The sequence below is a fragment of the Salmo salar genome, chromosome 12 (genome assembly GCF_965601325.2).
Source record: "Salmo salar chromosome 12, fSalSal1, whole genome shotgun sequence".
Taxonomy (NCBI): domain Eukaryota; kingdom Metazoa; phylum Chordata; class Actinopteri; order Salmoniformes; family Salmonidae; genus Salmo; species Salmo salar.
This window is the reverse complement of record NC_138302.1, coordinates 54,271,638-54,299,241: the sequence shown is the minus strand read 5'-3', so window position 1 is coordinate 54,299,241 and position 27,604 is coordinate 54,271,638. Positions and strand designations below refer to the sequence as shown.

Genomic DNA, 27,604 nt, shown 5'->3' with positions numbered 1-27,604 from the left:
GTATTAAATAGGGCTGTTATGGTGATCCCCCTGTGTGGCTCAGTTGGTAGAGCATGGTGTTTGCAACGCCAGGGTTGTGGGTTCGATTCCCACGGGGGGCCAGTACGGAGACAAAAATGTATGCATTCACTACTGTAAGTCGCTCTGGATAAGAGTGTCTGCTAAATGACTAAAATGTAAAGTTAATGCCACACCGGCAATCATGAGTCATGACGGCAGTCAAATTTCACGTGACCATTAGCTGAAGGTAAGGTGGCACTGCAATGGATTATAATTATTTCTTACAAATCTCAACATAAATCATTTGAGTCTAACAAAAACAACTTTAAAAAAAATCCCAACTGAGCTTCATTAGCAGGAATATAAAAGTGCTGAATCAACCTTTTAGGATGTTATTTTAAGATGTTACTGCTACATTTCAACACGAGCACGTCATAGTCAGTAAATGGTGGATGAATGACTGACTGCTGTGTACTTTCTGTTTGCTGGCCAATAATATCCTGTGCTCTTCTTTAAAAGGCTGGGTGTGTTTTGTGGGGCTTCATTTCTGCGGAGATCATGATGAAGGGAGCCTCTGTAGGAGTCGGCCTCCTTGGGCTGCTGCTGGCCTGCGTTACCACAGCACCAACCGATAAGGTAGGGTCACACACAGGTAAAAGTGGGGAAGGTACTCTACCTAGCGGTTAAGAGCGTTGGGCCAGTAACCCAAACTTTGCTGTTCGAATCCCTTGTTCGAATCCCTGAGCCGACTAGGTGAACAATTGGTCGACGTGCCCTTGAGCAAGGCACTTAACCCTAATTGCTCTTGTAAGTCGCTCTGGATAATAGCGTCTGCTAAATGACGTAAATGTAATATTGTTTTTGATTGTGTTGATTTGCCTGCATGTAAATGTGACCATGTGTGTTTGATTAGTTACATCAGCTCAGATGTGTCTTTTGTTCACAGCTTTGGGTGCACAGAAAGCACAAAATAGAACAGTTCAAGATACCTCAAGTTGAAGGGGTCCGATTGAGCTAGACCGTGTTAGACTAAGTGAAGTCTATAGCTGTCCTGGCTGCTCTGCTTCTTTACCCTGTCCAGTCCCTTGAAAACAGTGCGCACCATGTCTCCTAGCTAGACAAACAAACGCCTGGGGTGAAAGAACGACTGGTCAATGCTTTTTCTCATTTGAGAGTATGTGGGCGTGTATGAGTCTAGAGGGCAGTCAAACAAAAAGTAGGTGTAATCAGTGAGAGACCAATCAGGTTTCAGATATACTAATCTTGAGTTCTGCTGGTTATGTATTTGTAAATGGTGGGATTGCTTGTGCGTACAGCGTGTGTGCGTGCGCGCGTCTGTGCGTGTGTACGTGTCATCAACTAGCACTCACAGTCTCATGTCAGAATTAGACGTTCAGACATGCTTCTCAAACGTCAAATTACGAAGTTATTGCAAACGTCACATTTCAAAGTGTTTTAAGTTTAAGTATAAGCATTCACTCAGAATTTTTCAGGTTAGGGTTAAGGTTTGGGATAGGCAAAAATTAAATAATTCTATCACGGATTGGAAATTGCAACCTTTGTAATCAGAGGCAGATGCTTACGCCTATTCGCTATCCCTGTCCACTACGCCCTATTAAAACCGAAACCTTTTTGAAGGTAAGAGTGCTCACGGTTGCCCCTAGTGGTCGGTTTCCACATCATCTCCTGATGTCCTCAGACATTGATGGACGTCAAATACTGACTTGTATCACGGGTGACCTGGCTGTTGTCATTGTGACCATAAAATTGGCTTCAGCAAAACCGGCCATGTGGAGTGTTTTCAGTTTGTTCTGGATCTACAGTATGTAAACAACGGAGCAGGTGATGGGCCCTGTACAGTCTGCCATCCAACTAACCTCTCTGTCTTTCCAGAGTCACATACCCCCCCCCCCCCCCACACACACACACGCCACCCCCGTCCCCCTTCGCCCCTGACCGTCATGGATGATCCCTAGCTCGGCTAGGGAGAGAGAGTATGGACCAGGGTGGGGGGTGAAAAGGAAAGTAAATAGGGAGAGTAAAGCGTAGAGAAAGATAGAGTGATAAAGTAAAGAGAGAGAGCGAGAGAGAGGTGGAGTGGGCTTACTGAAGGCTGGGAGCTGGGACGGTGGAGGGAGAAGTGGAGGGGGGTAATTATCCGAGTGTGGGGGGTCAGGAGCGGAATGGTGGAGGGGGAGAGAGTGACAGGGCAAATAAGGGCCGATAAGCCCTTGTTCACACAGACAGAAAGAGAACAAGGAGAGAGAAGGGGACAGAGAGAGAGAGAAACACTGTGACATCCCTTACTGAGGCGGTGGGAATAATGTTGAATGGAAAGAAAGGCATGAGTAAACAAAGAAAGGAATGAAGGGGGAGACCCTTTTTATAGACCACCATGGCTGGACATACAGTACTAGTACTGTTACGCCAGCCACACACACACACAGGTACACACACACACTTAATGCATATGGAGCGGGATGACATTGTGAATCAAGGGACGTTTAATCAATGTCAGAGCTCAATCAATGTGAGTCCCATGTGACAGTGTTCCCCTCTGCTGCACTCGGCACTCGTCTCACCTTCCCCATGTTGACCCTAAGAGTGGTCAATATGTCCTCACCAAAGATTCTCTAACACAAGAAATCCAGACACTGCCTACATAAAGTTGTGTTTACTGGGTATATTTAGTACGTAATCCAGACAATGCCTACATAAAGTTGTGTTTACTGGGTATATTTAGTACGTAATCCAGACACTGCCTACATAAAGTTGTGTTTACTGGGTATATTTAGTACGTAATCCAGACACTGCCCTCATAAAGTGTACAGATGTAGTCCTTTTTGTTTTGCATATCAGTGCCAAGCCACAGCACGCCAACATATTATAGAGGGTTATCAGTGCTAATTCTACAATGCAATCTCTAAATCGGCACGCAAAAATGATAAATGCAGTCATTAAATGCTAATTTGTAATGGTAATTGATAAATGTAATGCTTAAATACTACATTGGAATTCCAACGAAGCATTTCGTTTTTAGAAATAATGCTGTGACGTGACACACGCAATAAAAAGACTGCATATGTATTCAAATGTTGTCTGATAGTAAACAGTGTGCCCACTAGGCACAAACTGATTGAATCAACGTTGTTTCAACGTAGTTTGTCAATGTGTAGTGACATGGAATCTATGTGGAAAATACATTGCATTTGAAAAAAAGTTATCCACGTACACTGTTTCTCGAGGGGGAAATTTCAACCACAGGATTGTGTCATCATGGTAACCAAATTTCAACATAGACAAAAAAATATGTTGAATTTGTTCAACGCCAGATCTTCAACATTACATCCACTGTCAGAAAAAAACTATAGGCTGGGCAGCACCTCCTACTGGAGAATTGATCTGTATCTACAGCTACCCTTTGGTCTCTCATCCAGGGTTTTATCCAAGCCCAGCGATGATATTTGCCACTGACTGTTACCAATGTTCCATCGTGAGAATGATTGTTGAGATATCTCCACTTAACAACGAGATAGATTCACTGTTGCTATTGAAGTCATTCCAAAGGGTAGGTTTAACAGAGACTAATTAAATGTCACCATACTTTATCACTCATTTAACATCAATGATGCTATCTATATACAGTGCTGTGAAAAAGTATTTGCCCCTTCCTGATTTCTTATTTTTTTGCACATTTGTCACACTTAAATGTTTCAGATCAAACAAATTTAAATATTACACGAAGATAACATAAGTAAACACAAAATGCGTTTTTTAAATGATGATTTTATTTAAGGGAAAAAAGCTGTCCGAACCTTCATGGCCCTATGTGGAAAAGTAATTGCCCCCTAAACCTAATAACTGGTTGTGCCACCCTCAGCAGCAACAACTGCAATCAAGCGTTTGCGATAACTGGCAATGAGTCTTTCACATTGCTGTGGAGGAATTTTGGCCCACTCTTCTTCGCAGAATTGTTTTAATTCAGCCACATTGGAGGGTTTTCGAGCATGAACCACCGTTTTAAGGTCACGCCACAGCATCTCAATCGGATTCAAGTCTGGACATTGACTAGGCCACTCCAAAACCTTCATTTTGTTTTTTAAGCCATTCAGAGGTGGACTTGCTGGTGTGTTTTGGATCATTGTCCTGCTGCAGAACCCAAGTGCGCCTCAGCTTGAGGTCACAAACTGATGGCTGGACATTCTCCTTCAGGATTTTTTGGTAGAGAGCAGAATTCATGGTTCCATCAATCACAGCAAGTCGTCCAGGTCCTGAAGCAGCAAAGCAACCCCAGACTATCACACTACCACCACCATATTTGACTGTTGGTATGATGTTCTTTTTCTGAAATGCTGTGTTACTTTTACGCCAGATGTAATGGGACGCACACCTTCCAAACAGTTCAACTTTTGTCTCGTCAGTCAACAGAATATTTTCCCAAAAGTCTTGGAGATCATCAAGATGTTTTTTGCCAAAAATGAGAAGAGCCTTTATGTTCTTTTTGGTAAGCAGTGGTTTTCGCCTTGGAACTCTGCCATGGATGCCATTTTTGCCCAGTCTCTTTCTTATGGTTGAGTCATGAACACTGACCTTAACTGAGGCCTGCAGTTCTTTAGATGTTGTTGTGGGTTCTTTTGTGACATCTTGGATGAGTCGTCGCTGCGCTCTTGGGGTTATTTTGGTAGGCCGGCCAATCCAGGGAAGGTTCACCACTGTTCCAAATTTTCTCCATTTGTGAATAATGGCTCTCACCGTGGTTCGCTGTGGTCCCAAAACTTTAGAAATGGCTTTGTAACCCTTTCCAGACTGATAGATGTCAATTACTTTGTTTCTCATCTGTTCCTGAATTTCTTTGGATCGCGGCATGATGTCTTGCTTTTTGAGATCTTTTGGCCTACTTCACTTTGTCAGACAGGTTCTATTTAAGTGGTTTCTTGATTCAACAGTTCTGGCAGTAATCAGACCTGGGTGTGGCTAGTGAAATTGAACTCAGCTTTCCAAAAAATGTGATTAACCACAGTAAATTCATGATTTAACAAGGGGGGGGGGGGGGTAATTACTTTGTCACATATGGCCATGAAGGTTTGGATAGCTTTTTTCCTTTAATAAATAAAATTATCACTTAAAAACTGCATTTTGTGTTTACTTGGGTTATCTTTGTGTAATATTAAACTTTGTTTGATGATCTGAAACATTTAAGTATGACAAATGTGCAAAAAAATAAGAAATCAGGAGGGGGCAAATACTTTTCACAGCACTGTAAGTCTATATATGAATTGCAACGTCATTAACAACTACTGTTTCAATTAAACCCTGAATTGAATAAAAATAGACAATACAATATGCATTGGGTTTCAAGCTCTGGTTGATTTAAAATGTTATATTTAGTGATATCAAATTATGTTTGGTTGTCAACGCAACCACATACCGACATTTGAAGGAGATATCTTCTGCTTGGATAGGTCCATCCGGCTTTAATTCCAGTTTGTCTGCAAATGAATAATTGATATGTTGGATTCGCGTCTCCACCTCAACCAAAACTCAAACTGTATTTAATGTGCTCTTAAAGTTTGTATTTGATTTAGTCCTATTCTTTAACTTAACATTTTTGGTATGTCCAGTGGGTTGATGGTGCTTCATTACCCTTTATAGAACAGGGACTGGGACATCTACAGCTTTCACATCAACTCCACAGTGACCAGTCGCTATGCAACCACTATCATCACCAGCCGGGTTGCCAATCGGATCGACCAGTCACAGGAAATAGAATTCCATGTTAAGATTCCCAAGAATGCTTTCATCAGTAAATTCAAAATGTAGGTCTACGTGAATGTTTCACTGTCTAAGATGAGTTTACCCACATATTACACAAATATTACAAAAATGCTCACACATACAGTAACCCTACCTCCTCTCTCTCCCTCTTCCTCCGTCCCTGTCTTTCTCAGGACCATTGAGGGGCAGACGTATGATGGGGTTGTGAAACAGAAGGAGGAGGCTCAGCAGCAGTACACTCAGGCAGTGTCTCGTGGTCAAAGCGCTGGCATAGTCAGGTGTGTGTGGGTGTGTGCAGGACTATCTAAACCTTGTAGTACTGTAATCATGGTCAAATTATTGACCAGGCACCCAGGGCACCTGTCCAGGGGCCCTGACCTCCACCATTGATTTTGTCAGTCACTCTACACATTTTGCCATGACTAATGCCATGTTTAAAATGTATGGAATGTGAAAATGTGTAGAGTTGTAGGAAATTAGTATTAAACATTTTAACATTTTCTCTCCACTCCATTACAAAAACAAATGGCAAAAAAGGCTAGGGCCGGCCCTGTGTGTGTGTATCTGTGTCTACAGTATGCATGTGTTGTTATGTATTAGACGGTACCCCTTTTTGTCTCCTAAAGTTCAGTGGGGAGGACCCTTGAGGAGTTTAAGACATCTGTGACTGTGGCCGCGCTCAGTAAGGTGACCTTTGAACTGACCTATGAGGAGCTGCTGAAACGCCGAATGGGCAAGTACGAGTTGCTGATCCATGCTCGACCCATGCAACCTGTTGCTGACTTCAAGGTGAGAGAGAGAGAGAGAGAGAGAGAGAGAGAGAGAGAGAGAGAGAGAGAGAGAGAGAGAGAGAGAGAGAGAGAGCGCATTGATCAATGATTGATCAATGATTGATGAGTCATTTGATATTGATATTGGGGTTGATGTTATATTTTCTTGCTCCTTTTTTCTGTCTCTTCCTTATGGCCAGATTGATGTGTACATCAATGAGCGACCAGGCATTCACTTCCTGGAGATAACAGGAGGGCTGAGCACCAAAGCACTGGCAAATGCCATCACCAAAACACATGCTTCTAGTGAGGTAATGTCCAAAAACAGGGTAATGTAGAGCTAACCAACAGAAAAGTCCAGACCCCAACACATTACATGGTAAAAAATCTGTCTATGAGCCCTTGAGCACGGCACTTAGCCCTAACTGCTCCGATACGTTGCTCTGGATAAGAGAGTCTAGTAAATTACTTAAATGTACATTTTCACACCTCTGGACATGTTAATGCTAATACGAATTAGCTCATTCTAACAGGGTAGGGTAAAGCAGGGTGTGTTTTTAAAAGCATAACTGTAAACTCCCACCCCTCCCCAGGCCTGGGTACATTTCTACCCCAGCAAGGAGCTGCAGAGCCAGTGTGAAAGCTGTGGAGAGCAGGGCCTGAATGGAGACCTGGTCATCACCTATGACGTCCACAGGAAAACATCCATGGGAGATCTCAATGTACACTTCTTCCATCCTCTTTCTGGCATTACTTTTTCATCTCTACCCTATCCTTTAATCACTGTCTCTCATTCCCTCCTCAGGAGTCAGAGGGGTATTTTGTCCACCACTTTGCCCCCAGTGACCTACCACGCATTCCAAAGAATTTGGTCTTCATCATCGATCGGAGTGGCTCCATGCGTGGCAGGAAAATGGAGCAGGTTTGTGTGTCTGTGTGTTGCCTGTTGTAATGCAGCTAAATGCTTAGCGATTAAGCAATGTACACATACACCACATATTTATTTTCAATGAAGGGGACAATGCATATTGATTGAGTGGTTAATTGGTTGCATTCGATTGTATTTTGATTGCACTGCGATCTGTCAGACCCGTGAGGCCTTGTTGAAGATCCTGGGAGACCTGGCAGAGGACGACCACTTTGGCCTGATCACGTTCGACAGCTCAGTGTCTACCTGGAGGAAGGAGCTGCTGCCGGCCAACCAGGACAACCTGGAGGCTGCCAAGAGCTTCGCACGAAACATCCATGAAAGAGGAGGTTCAAGAAATTAGTCTTAGCTGAAACCCTATACCTGGGATAGCGAGTGTGACTCACCCGTGAGGGTAAACTAGAAAGGGAAGACCAGCCGCTAGCAGGAATGTCTGAGACTATGCCGCGCTTATAAAAATTGTATAACCCTGTGGTTGCCTGAAAGGCAGGATGACTCGTAGTAAGCCAGACCATGGCGCAGAGCGGACTAAGTAAATATTGGATTTCTCCTGAGTGGCGCAGCGGTCTAAGGCACTGCAACTCAGTGCATGAGGCGTCACTTCAGACACCCTGGTTTGATTCCAGGCTGTATCACAACCGGCCATGATTGGATATCCCATAGGGCGGCGCACAATTGACCCAGCGTCGTCCGGGTTTTGGCCGGTGTAGGCCGTCATTGTAAATAAGAATTTGTTCTTAACTGACTTGCCTAGTTAAATAAAGGTTGGTGTTGTACACAAAAATAGCCCCAACTTACGCGTAATATAGTGTGACACAAACTACCCTTGAAGTGTTAACAGTAGGAAGGACTGAGCTAACCTCTGGCAGGCAGAGATAGACCAAGAGGGGTGACCAGGGTTAATAAAGTGGAGCCTAGAGCTTCTCTGCTAACTCAGCCTAGGATGGGAAGAGGGAGTCCCGCTCACTGGGAAACAGGCTCATACCGTGGAATAATCCAGGCCTACGGCGCAGTGGTAGCTGACCCACCCTGTGTGGTCAAGAGAAGATCCACAGGCAAAGACTACCAGTGTGTTTGTGACCCTTACTATGACCTGTAGTAGTCACCTCCACATTACCTACTTACTTATTTTCAAAGATTTCCATAGCTGACAGTACAGTTACAACATATGGGGCGGCAGTGTAGCCTAGTGGTTAGAGCGTTGGACTAGTATCTGAGAGGTTGCAAGTTCGAATCCCTGAGCTGCCAAGGTACAAATCTGTTGTTCTGCCCCTGAACAAGGCAGTTAACCCACTGTTCCTAGGCTGTCATTGAAAATAAGAATTTGTTCTTAATTGACCTGCCTAGTTAAATAAAGGTTTTAAAAATATATATATCAGAATTTTGTAGCACTTAAAGGGATAGTGAGATTTTGGCAAGGTGAAGTCATGAGTCAGATGAACTCATGGATACCATTTTTCTGTCTCTGCATCCAGTATGAAGGAAGTTGAAGGTAGTTTCGCAAGTCAATTCTAACTAGCGCAATGACTGGAATAAACTGGAACAGCTAGCATGCATGAGACATTTAAATGGTGTCCATGAGTTTATCTGACTCTGGTTAAGTAGATAAAGGGCTTAATTGACAAAGGCTCTCACTAACCCTTTAAAGGGCACACAGGGTAAAATAATGGCAGATATGAACAACAGTCTACTTGGTGACAATAGCAGCTAATCCATAGATGTGTTTTCCTCTCTCTTCTCTTCTTAGCCACCGACATCAATGCTGCTGTGTTGGAGGGCACAGCCATGCTGAACCGACACCCACAAGAGGGCTCATTCTCCCTTCTTATACTGCTCACTGATGGAGACCCAACCACAGGTACACACACACACACACACAGTTTTGTATTGCTATCCTTGTGGGGACCAAAGAATTGATTCCCATCCTAACCATAACCTTAACGCTTAACCAAACCATAACCCTAACCTTAACCCTAAGCCTAACCTTGGGTGTCCCAAGTGGCACAGCGGTCTATGGCACTGCATCATAGTGCTAGAGAAGTCACTACAGATCTGGGTTCGATCCCGGGCAGTGTTGCAGCAGTGACCGGGGGACCCATGAGGCGGCTCACAATTGGCCCAGTGTCATCAGAGTTAGGGGAGGGTTTGGCCAGCTGGGATGCCCTTGTCCCATTGCGCTCTAGCATGTGCCCGGCCCTCCTGTGGCGGGCCGGGCACATGCTCGATGACACGGTCACCAGTTGGACGGTGTTTCCTCCGACACATTGGTGCGGCTGGCTTCCGGGTTAAGTGAGCAGTGTGTCAAGAAGCAGTGCGGCTTGGCAGGGTTGTGTTTCGGAGGACGCATGACTCTCGACCTTCGCCTTTCCCGAGTCCATACAGGAGTTGTAGCGATGGGACAAGACTGCAACTACATATTGGATATCATGAAATTTGTGAGAAAAAGGGAGGTAAAATGTTTTATCAAAACAAAAAACCCTAACCTAAACCCCTAACCCTGACCTGAATTCTAAACCTAACCCTAATTGTAACCCTAAACTTAACCCATAAGCCTAAAATAGCATTTCTCCTTGTGGGGACTGGCAAAATGTCTTTGTTTTACTATCCTTGTGAGGACTTCTGGGACCCACAAGGATAATTAAACAAAAAACACGCATGCATGAACGCACACACACACACAAACACAAAAACACACACACACACACACACACACACACACATACAATGAAAACCAATCTCACTTTCCTCAGGTGAGACCAACCTGAAAAAGATCCATAAGAACATAAAGGAGGCTATTGGTAAGAAATTCCCCCTTTACTGTCTCGGCTTTGGAATGGATGTCAACTTTGACTTCCTGGAGAAGATGGCGCTGGAGAACAGTGGTGTGGGACGCAGAATATATACGGACTCTGATGCTGCTCTGCAGCTGCAGGTAAGGTAACACACAGTGTGGCACTGCAATGGACTGTAATTATTTCTTACAAATCTCAACATGAATCATTTGAGCCTGTAACAAAAACAATTAAAATAAAATACCAACTGAGCTTCGTTAACAGGAATACAAAAGTGCTGAACCAACCTTCAACGCTTTATTTTAACAAACTTAACGCAATTGTAATCTAAGTGCTGGTGGTAGCGCTATAAGTTCGGGGGCGTGTCAGAAATATTTTTGCTATTTTCACAACCAGAATTATGAGCCCAGTAGCTGGCGGTGGCATGAAAGGGCTGGGTTTTGATGAATAAACAAGATGAAGGTGTGTAGAGGCTTGATCCTGGCCAATCAGAACATCACACTGATAATGGCTTAATGTAAAATGCACCACGTCTGAGCCATGGACAAACGTTGTCAATAAGAGAGATTCAATTCATTATTGATAAGAGCTAAAAAGAGAGAGTGAATAATTCGAATCAAATTCGAATAAAACGAAACAACAACTTGTTTTAAATATGCTAGGTCTAAATACTGTTACAGGTAGGACTGTTATGGTGACTGTATTACCGCCACACCGGGGGTCAGGAGTCATGGCGTCATCCAGTGTAATTAATAACTTCACCATGCTCCAAGAGATATATAATGTCAGATATTTTTAACCATACCAATATGTGCCCTTATTACCATGCAACTTATGTGACTTTGATGTTTACTCCTGAACTTATTTAGGCTTGCCATAACAAAGGGTTTGAATACTCGTGCGACAGTTTTTACATGACAAAATTGCAAACTAACGTTTGACACTTTCACCTCCTTACCGCCAGTTTAAAATAGAGCACTTAATAAAGTGTAATAAAATCCTATCTCATCTAAGCAGGCTTAACGGTTGTTTCCCGTTTTCCTGACTGTAGTTGACTTGGGAGGAAACAAGGAGGAGCAGGGGGTGGGACTAATAGCTTCTGTACTGTATGATTGACAGGGCTTTTATGAAGAGGTGGCTACACCCCTATTGACGGACGTGCAGATGATATATCTGGGTGGGGCTAACCTGACCCAAACCAACTTCAGCCAGTATTACAACGGCTCCGAGATCGTTGTGGCTGGCCAGATCCCCGACAACAACATAGAGATGTTTACAGCAGAAGTCATAGCCATATCGGTGAGGTCACCTCTGCTCTACCCCCCTTTACAAGTTCATAGGTCAGATCACTCCATACTGTCCTGTTCTTTGTTTAGTATGTTCTTTTATTTTTTTTAAATATACAAAATATTGATTAAATTGCTCCATATCAGTACTTTAGAGACAGCTCAGTCAAACGTCAATATATACAATAAAGTCAATGTTTAGTATTGTGATGTGAGGATGCCTTGATTATTTCAGAAAAGCAATAGGGTGATGTACTCTGACACATTACCAAAGGAGGAGCCCATTGAAGCCAGGTCTGACAGCCACATCCAGAGGCTGTGGGCCTACCTCACTGTAAAGCAGCTCCTGGACAAAGAGTGAGTTTGCTTTCATTGGCATTGTCTGTGATTGGGTGTGTTTGCACCTGTGTCTATGAAGAGGGTTATCCTACAAAGCAAGCTAGATTTACTTAGGGTTTTCTAACGCCAACCAGCTTCAGTTAGCTTCACACACCAGCTCAGGCTTCATCCGTACTACAACGGTGGATATTGCTCATCCACCTGCTGCTAAGTCTAGCAGGTTTGTAACTGCACGAGCATAATGCACACGGCAAGTCAAATGCCAAACTCTACATTGAGACAATTCTGAAACATCCAGTCATGGGCGAGTCAGTGCCACATTTTCATTTGTGCCAACAACAAAAAAATATTCTATAAAAATCTAGCAAACTCAGCAGGCTATGGTCTGAAATAGTCTTTTAGAAGTGCAGTTTTTTTTTATTACTTGTCGTTAATACCATCTTTGGTCTGCTTATCAATGCAATAGCACCTTTTTTCCCATTCCTTTCAATATTTCTGTATTATTAAGTCATACAAAAGTGTTACATTGAGTGAAGTTTAAAATTAATTCTGTAATATATTTTAACATGAAATGTTTACCAAAAAAACGAACATTTGATGAATAAAATATGTAATCAGTCATCTTCAAAAATAGGTTTGTAGACATTTTTCTAATTTATATAATTTTTGGGGGGATATCACATTAAGTAAAGTATTCAGTTACTTAGTACTTTGTTGAAGCACCTTTGGCAGCAATTACATCCTTGAGCAGGTGTTCTTAAACCTTTTCAGCCTGGGACACAAATGAGAAATTCTGTGTTTTCCTGGGACCCAAGTTTACGAAAACATGCAACTATACGTAAATATCAGTACATTTCATTACACTTATGCCCATTAACAAATGCAACATAGACAAATAACAATTAAGTTAAATACCCATATAAATAGCTATTCATGTTTCTTTTCCCCCTTAAAACACTCTTACATATCTCTCTCTCTCTCTCTCTCTCTCTCTCATACACACACAAACACACTCTCTCTCTCTTCTCTCTCTCTCTCTCTCTCTCTCGCTCTCTCTCTCTCTCATACACACACAAACACACTCTCTCTCTCTTCTCTCTCTCTCTCTCACACACACACACACACACACACACACACACACACACACACACACACACACACACACACACACACACACACACCACACACACACACAGTCCTAATGAGAGGTGTTTGACTGGTTGAAGCTTCAACAAGCAGGTCTATTCTGGACTCTGTTTTTTACAGCGCAACCCTGAGGTCATGCTCAGCATTGAGTCTGTTTCTTTACTTTTTTCTTAACTATGCCAGAGTTGAGAAGACTGACTCGCATAGGTATGTGGTGCCAAACTGGATCAGAACGTCTGTACTGCTTTCTCTGCCAGGCAGGACACCGCTATGCATAGTCACTTTCACTCTACCTACATGTACATATTACCTCAATTAAGAACTCACATCAACTACTATGAGATAGCACTCCCTTATTTCTGTTTATCATCACCTGTTATAAAATGACAACAATGCCTTGCTTGTTGACTTACTTTTCCACTGCCAAAGCATTGTTTCCTGAAGCATTCTGCCCTGTTCTGAAATAACTCCCTGGGTTTACCGTCATGCTGTGGCTGTTTGGTCAGGACCTGTCGTTTTAATATGTTTGTTTTGAGAGACTCATTACTAAGAACTTCACTGCACAAAACACATTGTGTGTGCTCCTCGTTATTTCTCAAAGTTTGTATTAAACCAGTTTGTATTTGCGTTTCATGACATTTGAGCTCAGTCAGAACCTGCTGTGGCTAGCTTGAGTACATTTGATGACAAGCTGGTGCAGTGGCTGACAGCGCATCATCTGCTGCTAAACAACAGCACTGCAGCGTGTGGGTCGCGGAGTGATCTTCAAGAAAACTGCAGAAGAAAGATCAGGTAAACCGTGTAGGACACAGGCATTTTCCACCCACTCACACAGCTGCCAAACTGAGCAGAAACACTGATACTAAGCAGAGAGTGCACTGAACAGAGAGTATCAATTTACTTTGACATGTCGTGACCCACCATTAACAGATCCGCAACACGCTTTGGTTTCATCAGACCAGAGAATCTTGTTTCTCATGGTCTGAGAGTCCTTTAGGTGCCTTTTGGCAAACTCCAAGAGGACTGTCAAGTGCCTTTTACTGAGTAGTGGCTTCCGTCTGGCCACTCCACCTTAAAGGCCTAATTGGTGAGGGCTGCAGAGATGGTTGTCCTTCTAGAAGTTTCTCCCATCTCCACAGAGGAACTCTGGAGCTCTGTCAGAGTGACCATCGAGTTCTTGGTCACCTCCCTGACCAAGGCCCTACTCCCCTGATTGCTCAATTTGGCCAGCTCTAGGAAGGGTCTTGATGGTTTCAAACTTCTTCCTTTCTTCCTTTGAATTTACCACATGTGGACTCCAATCAAGTTGTAGAAACATCTCAAGGACGATGGAGGCCACTGTGTTCTTGTGGATCTTCAATGCTGCAGAAATTTGTTTTCGCTATGACATGCACTGTCAACTGTGGGACCTTATATAGACAGGTGTGTGCCTTTCCAAATCATGTCCAATCATTTGAATTTACCACAGGTGGACTCCAATCAAGTTGTAGAAACATCTCAAGGATGATCAATTGAAACAGGATGCACCTGAGCTCCATTTTGAGTCTCATACTAAAAGGTCTGAATACTTACAGTTGAAGTCGGAAGTTTACATACACCTTAGCCAAATACATTTAAACTCAGATTCCTGACATTTAATCCTAGTAAAAAATCCCTTTCTTAGGTCAGTTAGGATCACCACTTTATTTTAAGAATGTGAAATGTCAGAATAATAGTAGAGAGAATGATTTATTTCAGCTTTTATTTCTTTCATCAGTTCCCAGTGGGTCAGAAGTTTACATATACTCAATTAGTATTTGTTAACATTGCCTTTAAATTGTTTAACTTGGGTCAAACGTTTCAGGTAGCCTTCCACAAGCTTCCCACAATAAGTTGGGTGAATTTTGGCCCATTGCTCCTGACAGAGCTGGTGTAACTGAGTCAGGTTTGAAGGTTTCCTTGCTCACACACGCTTTTTCAGTTCTGCCCACAAATGTTCTTTTGGATTGAGGTCAGGGCTTTGTGATGGCCACTCCAATACCTTGACTTTGTTGTCCTTAAGCCATTTTGCCACAACTTTGGAAGTATGCTTGGGGTCATTGTCCATTTGGAAGACCCATTTGCGACCAAGCTTTAACTTCCTGACTGATGTCTTGAGATGTTGCTTCAATATATCCACATATTTTTCCCTCTTCATGATGCCATCTATTTTGTGAAGTGCACCAGTCCCTCCTGCAGCATAGCACCCCCACAACATGATGCTGCCACCCCCGTGCTTCACGGTTCTTCGACTTGCAAGCCTCCCCCGTTTTCCTCCAAACATAACGATGGTCATTATGGCCAAACTGTTCTATTTTTGTTTCATCAGACCAGAGGACATTTCTCCAAAAAGTACGATCTTTGTCCCCATGTGCAGTTGCAAACCGTAGTCTGTTTTTTTATGGCGGTTTTGGAGCAGTGGCTTCTTCCTTGCTGAGCGGCCTTTCAGGTTTTGTCGATATAGGACTCGTTTTACTGTGGATATAGATACTTTTGTAGCTGTTTCCTCCAGCATCTTCACAAGGTCCTTTGCTGTTGTTCTGAAATTGATTTGCACTTTTCGCACCAAAGTAGGTTCATCTCTAGGAGACAGAACGCATCTCCTTCCTGAGCGGTATGACGGCTGCGTGGTCCCATGGTGTTAATACTTGCGTACTATTATTTGTACAGATGAATGTGGTACCTTCAGGCATTTGGAAATTGCTCCCAAGTATGAACCAGACTTGTGGAGGTCTACAATTCTTTTTCTGAGGTCTTAGCTGATATCTTATGATTTTCCCAATGAGGCAATAAGGTTGAAGGTAGGCCTTGAAATACATCCACAGGTACACCTCCAATTGACTCAAATGATGTCAATTAGCCTATCAGAAGCTTCTAAATCCATGACATCATTTTCTGGAATTTTCCAAGCTGTTTAAAGGAACAGTCAACTTAGTGTATGTAAACGTCTGACCCACTGGAATTGTCTTACAATTATATATATATATATATACAGTGCCTTGCGAAAGTATTCGGCCCCCTTGAACTTTTCGACCTTTTGCCACATTTCAGGCTTCAAACATAAAGATATAAAACTGTAATTTTTTGTGAAGAATCAACAACAAGTGGGACACAATCATGAAGTGGAACGAAATTTATTTGATATTTCAAAAAAATGTAACAAATAAAAAACTGAAAAATTGGGCGTGCTAAATTATTCAGCCCCTTTACTTTCAGTGCAACAAACTCTCTCCAGAAGTTCAGTGAGGATCTCTGAATGATCCAATGTTGACCTAAATGACTAATGATGATAAATAGAATCCACCTGTGTGTAATCAAGTCTCCATATAAATGCACCTGCTCTGTGATAGTCTCAGAGGTCCGTTTAAAGTGCAGAGAGCATCATGAAGAACAAGGAACACACCAGGCAGGTCCGAGATACTGTTGTGGAGAAGTTTAAAGCCGGATTTGGATACAAAAAGATTTCCCAAGCTTTAAACATCCCAAGGAGCACTGTGCAAGCGATAATATTGAAATGGAAGGAGTATCAGACCACTGAAAATCTACGAAGACCCGGCCATCCCTCTAAACTTTCAGCTCATGCAAGGAGAAGACTGATCAGAGATGCAGCCAAGAGGCCCATGATCACTGGATGAACTGCAGAGATCTACAGCTGAGGTGGGAGACTCTGTCCATAGGACAACAATCAGTCGTATACTGCACAAATCTGGCCTTTATGGAAGAGTGGCAAGAAGAAAGCCATTTCTTAAAGATATCCATAAAAAGTGTCGTTTAAAGTTTGCCACTAGCCACCTGGGAGACACAACAAACATGTGGAAGAAGGTGCTCTGGTCAGATGAAACCAAAATCGAACTTTTTGGCAATAATGGAAAACGTTATGTTTGGTGTAAAAGCAACACAGCTCATCACCCTGAACATACCATCCCCACTGTCAAACATGGTGGTGGCAGCATCATGGTTTGGGCCTGCTTTTCTTCAGCAGGGGCAGGGAAGATGGTTAAAATTGATGGGAAGATGGATGGAGCCAAATACAGGACCATTCTGGAAGAAAACCTGATGGAGTCTGCAAAAGACCTGAGACTGGGACGGAGATTTGTCTTCCAACAAGACAATGATCCAAAACATAAAGCAAAATCTACAATGGAATGGTTCACAAATAAACATATCCAGGTGTTAGAATGGCCAAGTTAAAGTCCAGACCTGAATCCAATCGAGAATCTGTGGAAAGAACTGAAAACTGCTGTTCACAAACGCTCTCCATCCAACCTCACTGAGCTCGAGCTGTTTTGCAAGGAGGAATGGGCAAAAATGTCAGTCTCTCGATGTGCAAAACTGATAGAGACATACCCCAAGCGACTTACAGCTGTAATCGCAGCAAAAGGTGGCACTACAAAGTATTAACTTAAGGGGGCTGAATAATTTTGCACGGCCAATCTTTCAGTTTTTTATTTGTTAAAAAAGTTTGAAATATCCAATAAATTTCGTTCCACTTCATAATTGTGTCCCACTTGTTGTTGATTCTTCACAAAAAATTACAGTTTTATATCTTTATGTTTGAAGCCTGAAATGTGGCAAAAGGTCGAAAAGTTCAAAGGGGCCGAATACTTTCGCAAGGCACTGTATATATATATATATATATATATATATATATATATATATATATATATATATAACGTGTTGGTTTCATCAATTCATCAACCAGAAATGTTCCATATGCACAAAAAGCTTATTTCTCTCAAATGTTGTGCACAAATTTGTTTTTTTTTGCAAACATTTTTTGCAAACATTTCTGTTTTCGCTTTGTCATTATGGGGTACTGTGTATAGATTGTTGAGGATTTTTTTAACGTAACAAAATGTGGAAAAAGTCAAGGGGTCTGAATAAGTTCCGAAAGCACTGTATATGCCAGGTCGCAACCGAAACAATGATGTCACTAGCGAAACGCCTGTTATTTTGGCTAAAGAAAGATAGTAAAAGTAACAAGTATATCAATCAATATGTTTCAGATTCATACATTAATTATTGGACGTTATACAGAGAATAATAGAGATTATATTTCTTTAAATTCAATTTAAAGGAATAATAGACCTGTCGTGGAAATTCTACGCAGGGACACCCAAAGTCAATATTAAATGAATCATCCTTTATTCTCAACCCGCTGGAGAGGTTCTAACCAACTCAATGCACCATGTACACATGTCAGTCAGGAGCTCCGACAGGCAGCCTCGTTAGTTCTCTTATATACTTACACAGAAAGTAATAATAACATGATTTAGCTTATTCATTATTCATAATTAATTCATCATTAACATTTGCTTCATTCATGTGACCGACCAATACTGGTTCATGCATGCGACAGACCAATACCTCACGAGGCTTTCTTCTCTCCAAGCTGAGACCTTGAAACTGAGATATCATTCTCAAAACAAGGGTCTGGGCGTACTGCCAAATTGCAGATACTGATAGTGAGGATTCCTCCCAGGCACGTTCAATCAGTCACTTACATGAACACAGAAATTGGTTATTAGAAAACTACAAACGTAAACAATTCCATCTCATTACACTGTTAAATAACACAAATATATGTTAACAATATTGTTTGTGAACAAATGTTTAATTTTGTCATTTTAATAAGGTTAGGAGCAACATGTGAAAATCTGATGCAGCTCAAGTCGACTACAAAACCCACGATGCAATTCTCTCTCTCTCTCTCTCTCTCTCTCTCTCTCTCTCTCTCTCTCTCTCTCTCTCTCTCTCTCTCTCTCTCTCTCTCTCAGCATGCTTGCTAGTGTAGCTAATGTACACACAATAACACCAAAGAGAGTGCAAGGTGCCAGATGTTTCACCGGATATATACATCTGAAGCATCCAAATATGGTGAGGAGATGAAGCCCAGTGGAAGAATATAGAGTGAGATGGAACTGGGCCTACATTCTGCAGATTTTCTCACTGAAGAAAAGCCCGATCTCAATACAGTTTTCTTTTACCAAAACTAGAATCTGTTACAGATAGAGTGCATTAAGTTTTGCAGGTTCAAGTCCCGTACTTTTTCTGAATGTCCTCTCCCGATATGATCAAATTCATGAAAATGTGGTCATTTAAAGGTATGTAAAATTGTATTCATATTTGTGGGTTAATTTACCTTCATCCAATACACACACACACACACATATACGCACACACGCACACACACACAGGGCAAGGGGGGAGAATAGAAAATTGCGTTGCGTGATGGAGGCTGAACGAAAAACTGAGTTGAATATTTGGTCCACTGTTTAGTTTGAGGACATCTTAGCAAAATACATACCTTGTCATGACGATATAAACGGATGGATGTGTTCTAGACAAGTATGCCCATACCATATATTGGCTGATATGGCGATCAGGAGTGGAGGTAATGTTTTAAAAAGCATTATGAAATGTTTGTTACTCCCTATCTCCATTGACAAGAACCTTATTGTGAGGACGTGGCACAATGCGATTTCCTGAATTCACTGACGGACCACTTATCTTAGATGTTAAATCACGGTGAAAATACATGTTTTACCCAACTCATAGAACATAGACTATCACCAAATTAACAGGAGTTTCATTCTGTAATGGATTATCCCTTTAAATGTTTGGAAAATCGTATTTTGTTTTATGCAAATACAATTATAATACCTGTGTTTGTGTGTGTTTGTTTCAGGGTGCAGTTGAGCGGGAAGGAAAAGGAGAAAGTGAAGAAGGAAGCCCTGGATCTTTGTATGAAGTACAGCTTTGTGACTCCTTTCACCTCAATGGTGGTCACCAAGCCCCAGGGAGAGGACTCACAGGTGGCCCACAAGCCCAAGGAGGGGGAGAAACCGATACGATCTAGTCAAGTCGTCTCCGGGTCAAGATTACAAGGCTTGAAAGACCAAGTCAACAGTGAGCAAAACTACCATCATCACCACACACACACACACACACACACACACACACACACACACACACACACACACACACACACACACACACACACACAAAGGCAGGCACCCCCCCACAGGCACACACAGTGTGGCAATTAATGTATGGTGTGAGTCAATGGCGTAAATAAAAGACCAAAGGCTGTCAATTTACAGTATAAACTTTACATTATAAACTGTATATGAACTTTAAATAAATGTTATGTTTACCAGGCCACCCTGTGATGGCAGTCCAAGACGCTTATGGTAAGACAAATACCTTACCCCTAATTTTGGCCTGGATTAAATTCAAAACTGTGATAAAGCGAGCTTGAAGCGCGATCGGATTGAATCCTGGCCCTTGTCTAGGTTAAATTCAGAAGTCACTACTGACTGTACCCAAAATGTTCTCTCTATTTTTATCCCTCTCTCTCTTTCACTCTTGTTCTCTCATCTATTCTCCGGTTACTTAACTCTATTTTTTCTTAAATGTTTAGATGAAATACACGTTTGTCTGTGCAGTATGTGTGTTTGTAGTTGGACAGAATGGAAAGAAAATAACTACAGTAAAAATATACACTCACCGGCCAGTTTATTAGGTAACCACCCCGTTCACGAAAATGGATCGCTCCTACAGACAGTGAGTCTCGTGGCTTGCTATATAAAGCAGGCAGACAGGCCTCAAGGCATTCAGTTACTGTTTGATTGAATGTTAGGATGGGCAAAATGAGTGACCTAAGAGACTTTGAGCGTGGTATGACCGCCGGTGTCAGGTGTGCCAGATCCAGAATCTCAGAAACATTGCCTTCCTGGGCCTTTCGCACACTACAGTGTCTAGGGTTTACAGAGAATGGTGTGACAAACAAAAAACATCCAGTCAGCAGCAGTCCTGTGGGCAAAAACAGTTAGTTGATGAGAAAGGTATATGGAGATTGACCAGAAAGGTCAAAGGAGAATGGCAAGAATGGCAACAGGTGGGACACAAACAGGCAAATAACGGTGAAGTACAACAGTGGGGTGCAGAACGGCATCTCGGAATGCACAGCTCATCGATCCTTGTCACAGATTTGCTATTGCAGCAGACGACCACACCGGGTTCCACTCCTACAGCTAAAAACAACACGTGGATCCAGTGGGCACACTATCACCACCACTGGACAGTCGACGAATGCTGTTGCATCACAATGATGGCAGGATTTGGCAAAAGCAGCATGAGTCCATGGCCCCATCCTTCCTGGTATAAACTGTACAGCCTAGAGGCGGTGGTGTGGGGAATGTTTTCTTGTCACACGCTAGGTCCCTTGATACCAATTGAGCATTGAATGTTTCAGACACCTTGTAGAATCAATGCCCCAAAGACTTCAAGCTGTTCTGGAGGCAAAGGTGGGTCTGACCCGATACTAGATGGGTGTTCCCTAATAAACTGTCCGTGAGTGTATGTGAACATATACAAACACTAAAACCTGTATAAATAGCATCAAGATCAGTGAGATCAGGTCAAGATTAGTACAGTTGAAGTCGGAAGTTTACATACACCTTAGCCAAATACATTTAATCTCATTTTTTCACAATTCATGAAATTTAATCCTGGTAAAAATTCCCTGTCTTAGGTCAGTTAGGATCACCACTTTATTTTAAGAATGTGAAATGTCAGAATAATAGTAGAGAGAATGATTTATTTCAGCTTTTATTTCTTTCATCACATTCCCAGTGGGTCAGAAGTTTACATACACTCAATGAGTATTTGGTAGCATTCCCTTTAAATTGTTTAACTTGGGTCAAACGTTTCCAGTATCCTTCCACAAGCTTCCCACAACACGTTGGGTGAATTTTGGCCCATTCCACACAGAGCTGGTGTAACTGAGTCAGGTTTGTAGGCCTCCTTGCTCGCACACGCATTTTCAGTTTTTCCAACAAATTTTCTATAGGATTGAAGTCAGGGCTTGGCCACTCCAATACCTTGACTTTGTTGTCCTTAAGCCATTTTGCCACAACTTTGGAAGTATGCTTGGGGTCATTGTGCATTTGGAAGACCCATTTGCGACCAAGCTTTAACTTCCTGACTGATGTCTTTGTCACGGTCGTCGTTGGTAATGGAGGACCAAAACGCAGCAGGTATGTGTACGCTCATCTTGACATTTATTAACTCAGAATGAACACACCAAAACAACAAAACGAAACGAACTTACGAACAACGAAACAGTCTTGAAAGGCTCACTCGGCAAAACAAGAAACAATCTCCCACAAATACACAGACAAACATACCCAACTAATATAGGACTTCCAATCAAAGGCAACACCACACAGCTGCCTTCAATTGGAAGTCCACCCCAATTAACTCAACATAGAAACAGATTACCTAGACTAAACATAGAATTACATAAACAAGGAACAGTGCCCAAAAACCCCGGAATACATAAATCCAATGCCCTTTTAGAAAAAACACCACCCCGAACCACATAAACCAAATACCCTCTGCCACGTCCTGACCAAACTACAATAACAATTAATCCTTATACTAGCCAGGACGTGACAGTCTTGAGATGTTGCTTCAATATATCCACATCATTTTCCCTCTTCATGATGCCATCTATTTTGTGAAGTGCACCAGTCCCTCCTGCAGCATAGCACCCCCACAACATGATGCTGCCACCCCCGTGCTTCACGGTTGGGATGGTGTTCTTCGGCTTGCAAGCCTCCCCCGTTTTCCTCCAAACATAACGATGGTCATTATGGCCAAACAGTTCTATTTTTGTTTCATCAGACCAGAGGACATTTCTCCAAAAAGTACGATCTTTGTTCTCATGTGCAGTTGCAAACCGTAGTCTGGGTTTTTTATGGCGGTTTTGGAGCAGTGGCTTCTTCCTTGCTGAGCGACCTTTCAGGTTATATCGATATAGGACTCGTTTCAATGTGGCTATAGATACTTTTGTACCGGTTTCCTCCAGCATCTTCACAAGGTCCTTTGCTGTTGTTCTGGGATTTATTTGCACTTTTCGCACCAAAGTAGGTTATTCTCTAGGAGACAGAATGCGTCGCCTTCCTGAGCGGTATGACTGCTGCGTGGTCCCATGGTGTTTATACTTGCGTACTATTATTTGTACAGATGAACATGGTACCTTCAGGTGTTTGGAAATTGCTCCCAAGGATGAACCAGACTTGTGGATGTCTACAATTATTTTTCTGAGGTCTTGGCTGATTTATTTTGATTTTCCCATGATGTCAAGCAAGGAGGCACTGAGTTTGAAGGTAGGCCTTGAAATAAATCCACAGGTACACCTCCAATTGACTCAAATGATGTCAATTAGCCTATCGAAAGCTTCTAAAGCCATGATGTAATTTTCAGAAATTTTCCAAACTGTTTAAAGGCACAGTCAACTTAGTGTATGTAAACTTCTGACCCACTGGAATTGTGATACAGTGAATTATAAGTGAAATAATCTGTCTGTAAACAATTGTTGGAAAAATGACTTGTGTCATGCACAATGTAGATGTCCTAACCGGCTTGCCAAAACTATAGTTTGTTAACAAGAAATGTGTGGTGTGGTTAAAAAACGAGTTTTAATGACTCCAACCTAAGTGTATGTAAACTTCCGACTTCAACTATATATATGAAATGATGTAACCAAATGAAATGGTCATTAATATAAAGTTTAATTTTACAAACAATTTCGTCACAATACTCTTCACAAACAAAACAAAAATTATAGGGAAGAGGAGAGAAATGGAGTAAAGGGGATTGAAAACCGTCAAATCAAAAGGAATGACAACAACAATAAAGAGATGCTATATCAGTGGATTACCCCAGCACTTTTAACTCAATGAACTTTCCTCCTGTCATTCCCTAGCTGGTCCTTCCCCAAAACAAGGACTAAGAGGCAAGTGTGTCAATTTCAACTGCTGTGAAAGTGTAGTGCAGAAGAAATCAATTTCCGCAATGATTGAATTCTGACCAATTTCCAAAATTTGGTGATGAGTTTTACAACTGCCCCTGCTTTACAGAAAATGCTCCGCAAAGGGGAGAAAGAGGAAAAGGAATCATGTCAAGAGTCGGCAAGTGACTATCTTTCCCCTGTATCACAGCTGAACTTGTTGAACATCAGCTTACGTGTGCTCAATTTGTGTTGTTTTTTTTGTCGTAGGCTCAATGCGTCGTACTAATGACCATGCTGTACAGAAGTCATTTCCTGACTTTGCCATGGGTAATTCTTCCACATGAAAAAATTATTGTTTGACATTTTGTGTGTGTGTATCTGTGTGTAGGATTCTTTGTGTTCATGTTCTGACTGTGTGTAGGGTTCTCTCTGTGAGTGTTCTCTCATGTTACACTTTCAGCTTTTCTTGATTTTAATGATCCTCCGCGAGCTCACGCAACTAAAACTACAATGAGAACTACAACTACAACCGGTACTGCAATATTTATGTCGCCCTCAAAATGTATTTTTTTGTATATTTAAGATGTTGTCCAAGGTTATTGCTGTTTTTTCTCACAAAGTATCGTAAGCACCCTTCTGCATTCTCTCTGTCTGTCCCTCTCTCTATCCCTTTCTCGATTTTCCTCGCTCTCTTTCTCTCTCTCGCTCTCTCTCAGTGAGTCCTCTCCGGAGGTTCCTGTTGCCCGCTGAGGGTCAGGCTCTGCCACTGTGCTATGACATTCCTGTGGCTCTCTCTCTCAGACTCCTACTAGACCCCAACAATGGTGACTTGACCTAAGAAATGGATTCTCATTTTGAATTCTGATTTTGAATTCAAATGTTATTTCATTCTTTCATTCAATTATTCATTGTCCTTTCCACATCATCCACTCACTTCTCAAATGTCGTCGAATGAACCGTGTCCGTCTTTCACCAGAGTTGTCTATGAATGGTCAGCTTGGTCAATCAGCCAGTGCAGGCTACCGGAAGATTGTGATCCATTACAGAAGCGATCAACATATTGAGTTAGACACTACTGGCATCACCTTCAACGATGAGCAGAATACAACATACTTCTCCTGGAGCCCTAAAATCAACCACAAAACAGACAGGTGCTGAATCATATACCGACTACATACTTTCGAATAAATGTCCTTTTGTGCTATTGTTTTGTTTCTGTGATGAGAATTCTGATTTTGCCTTTTGTGCAGTGCAAGGTGTTTTATGTATAGCCTGGTTAAACCAAGTGAAGTGAGCCAATAGTGAGCATAGCGTTCAGTATTTAGTATTGTGTGGAGACAGAAAGAGCTCTAGAGTGTATATTACGAAAGTTGCATAATGACAGGAATTGGTATACGGTAGCTATATAGGGTACTTTATAGGATGCCGTTTTTTGTTGTTGATTGAATTGATACATCTTAGTCTTGTTATGTCTCTTCCTGCAGTGTGTCTCTGATCCTAAGGGACAAGGAGATGGATGTCAACATAGCGTCAACACGGGTCGTCATCATGCTCTACAAGAGGAATGGAATCACGTTCCTGTGGCCCGTCCTGAGGCAGCGCCCGACAGGAGACAACATTATCGGGATCATGGGTGAGTGAAACGTTATCAGCCACTCCACTTCATATCCTTATGGTCTAGTCAATAGTCATGACATATTCTCTTTGTTTATATTTGATGAGACACTTTTGAAAACAATATTTGTTTCGATTTTTGACATTACTTGTTTTGTGTGACACAGATGAAAATACGTTATTTAGTGACACGGTATAATATAATATATAATAACATATACCATTTAGAAGATGCTTTTATCCAAAGCAACTAAAGGTCATTTTACATATGGGTGGTCCCGGGAATAAAACCCATAATTCTGCCGTTGCAAGGGTCATGCTCCACCTACTAATCTACATAGGACAACTCCTAAGCTACAGAGGACCACCTCTTTATAATGGCCTTTTGATTTATGTTGACAGATCAATTGAGTACAGGCTTTAACTGAATGACAACAGAATATAATAAGGAATGTTATTGAATAGTTTGAGGTAGGCCTCATCTCCGAGGAACGCTCCTTAGAGCCAGATGCTGATGGCAGGTTGCCCTATGCTGGGCAGCTGGCATTGAACCCCCCGCTGAGGGAAAGGAGTTCCAATGACGGGCCTTAATGTTATTATGCTGTTGGTGGTGGGGAGGTGGAAAGTCACTGGAAGACTGTTGCTGACATTAAAATATTCCCCTAGTTTCATGCCCATTGGTTGAAAGAAAGGATAGTGATTATTGCACAAGTGAGCCAATAGGTTAATCAGCAACTGTGGTGGAATTGCCATAGTGTGCCATGCTTATAGGTTGAAGTTTAATAGGTGGATGACAATCCGCACGCTTGCTAATAGGAAAGGAGGAATAGAGACGTGACGCTATGCTGACGAGGCGACATTATAGACACTACCATATAAAACACCTACTATGCTGATGAGTGAGATAGGAAGCGATATGAATTATGAGTTAACTAGATTAATAACAAGTGATGATCCATTCAGACCTGCCTCTCTGATTGAACTTTCGTAATTACATTATTTGTACTGTGTGTTGCAGCTCATCCACCTGTTGCCTATGAGGAGGTCCAGGGAATAACAATGAAACTTAAGATTCAGGACAAAGAAGTCGACGTCTCCAGGTAAGCAGTGGTGGAAAAAGTACCCAATTGTCATACTTGAGTAAAAGTAAAAGATACCTTAATAGAAAATGACTCAAGTAAAAGTGAAAGTCACCCAGTAAAATACTACTTGAGTAACAGTCTAAAAGTATTTGGTTTAAAATATACTTAAGTATCAAAAGTAAAAGTATAAATCCTTATATACATCCAAAATCCTTATATTAAGCAAACCAGATGCCACCGTTTTCTTTTTTTTTTTAATTCATGGAAAGCCAGGGGCACACTCCAACACTCAGACATAATTTACAAACAAAGCATGTCGGTTTAGTGAGTCCGCCAGATCAGAGGCAGTAGGGATGACGAGGAAAGTTAGTTTGAAAAGTGGCGCGATTTGGACCATTTTCCTGTCCTGCTAAGCATTCAAAATGTAACGAGTACTTTTGGGTGTCAAGGAAAATGTATGGAGTAAAAAGTACAATATTTTCTTAAGGAATGTAGTGAAGTAAAAGTAGTCAAAAATATAAATAGTAAAGTACAGATACCCCCCAAAAAACGACTTAAGTACTACTTTAAAGTATTTTTACTTCATTACTTCACACCACTGCAGGTAAGTTTAACTGTCTATCAGACACAAGCTGTAAAGAGATCTGACTGTTCATATGTTGTCTGTGATACTACTGTGTATCTATATCAAGGATGCGTATTTGGTATTCTGTTTATGCTATTAAATGAAGAACCTTGCTGTGGATTGTGTGTGCGTTGCAGGGACTCTGCTGTGGATCTCAGTGTTCGCTCTACTCCCACCGTGGCATGCTGGTTGATGCCTCTTCAGTCTGCCCTACAGGGGGAGCTAGCTGACTTCACCGTCACACAACTCTAACTGACCGTGTAGTTGCTCCTCCACCGCCAACTCATAAACGTTTAACATACAATAATTATGTTCCAGAATTAAGCAGAGCAACCATTAAGACTGAGGTTTCTAGGAGTTCACATAGTAACACAACTCAAATCTCCTGTGACAAATTCATTGTACAATAAATATCATGTTTGGGAACA

At 41.9% G+C, this 27,604-nt stretch overlaps 1 protein-coding gene across 3 annotated transcripts; it reads left to right on the top strand.

Moving 5' to 3' along the window:
* Positions 1-479: 479 nt before the first annotated feature.
* Positions 480-27,604, top strand: LOC106565161 (inter-alpha-trypsin inhibitor heavy chain H3). 3 transcript variants are annotated; one of them, XM_014131973.3, is made up of 23 exons: positions 480-636; positions 5,653-5,816; positions 5,949-6,053; positions 6,402-6,564; positions 6,746-6,856; positions 7,139-7,267; positions 7,351-7,467; positions 7,634-7,802; positions 9,221-9,331; positions 10,224-10,405; positions 11,385-11,564; positions 11,787-11,908; positions 19,743-19,963; positions 20,215-20,247; positions 23,829-23,858; positions 23,983-24,033; positions 24,123-24,182; positions 24,316-24,387; positions 24,572-24,679; positions 24,832-25,006; positions 25,340-25,488; positions 26,488-26,569; positions 27,314-27,604. In XM_014131973.3, exons 1-23 carry the CDS (start codon positions 559-561, stop codon positions 27,426-27,428), a joined length of 2,727 nt encoding a protein of 908 aa, XP_013987448.1. In that variant the 5' UTR covers positions 480-558; the 3' UTR covers positions 27,429-27,604. The 3 variants fall into 3 exon arrangements, with proteins under 3 accessions (XP_013987448.1, XP_013987450.1, XP_045547453.1); XM_014131975.3 differs by lacking the exons at positions 23,829-23,858; positions 23,983-24,033; XM_045691497.2 differs by lacking the exons at positions 20,215-20,247; positions 23,829-23,858; positions 23,983-24,033.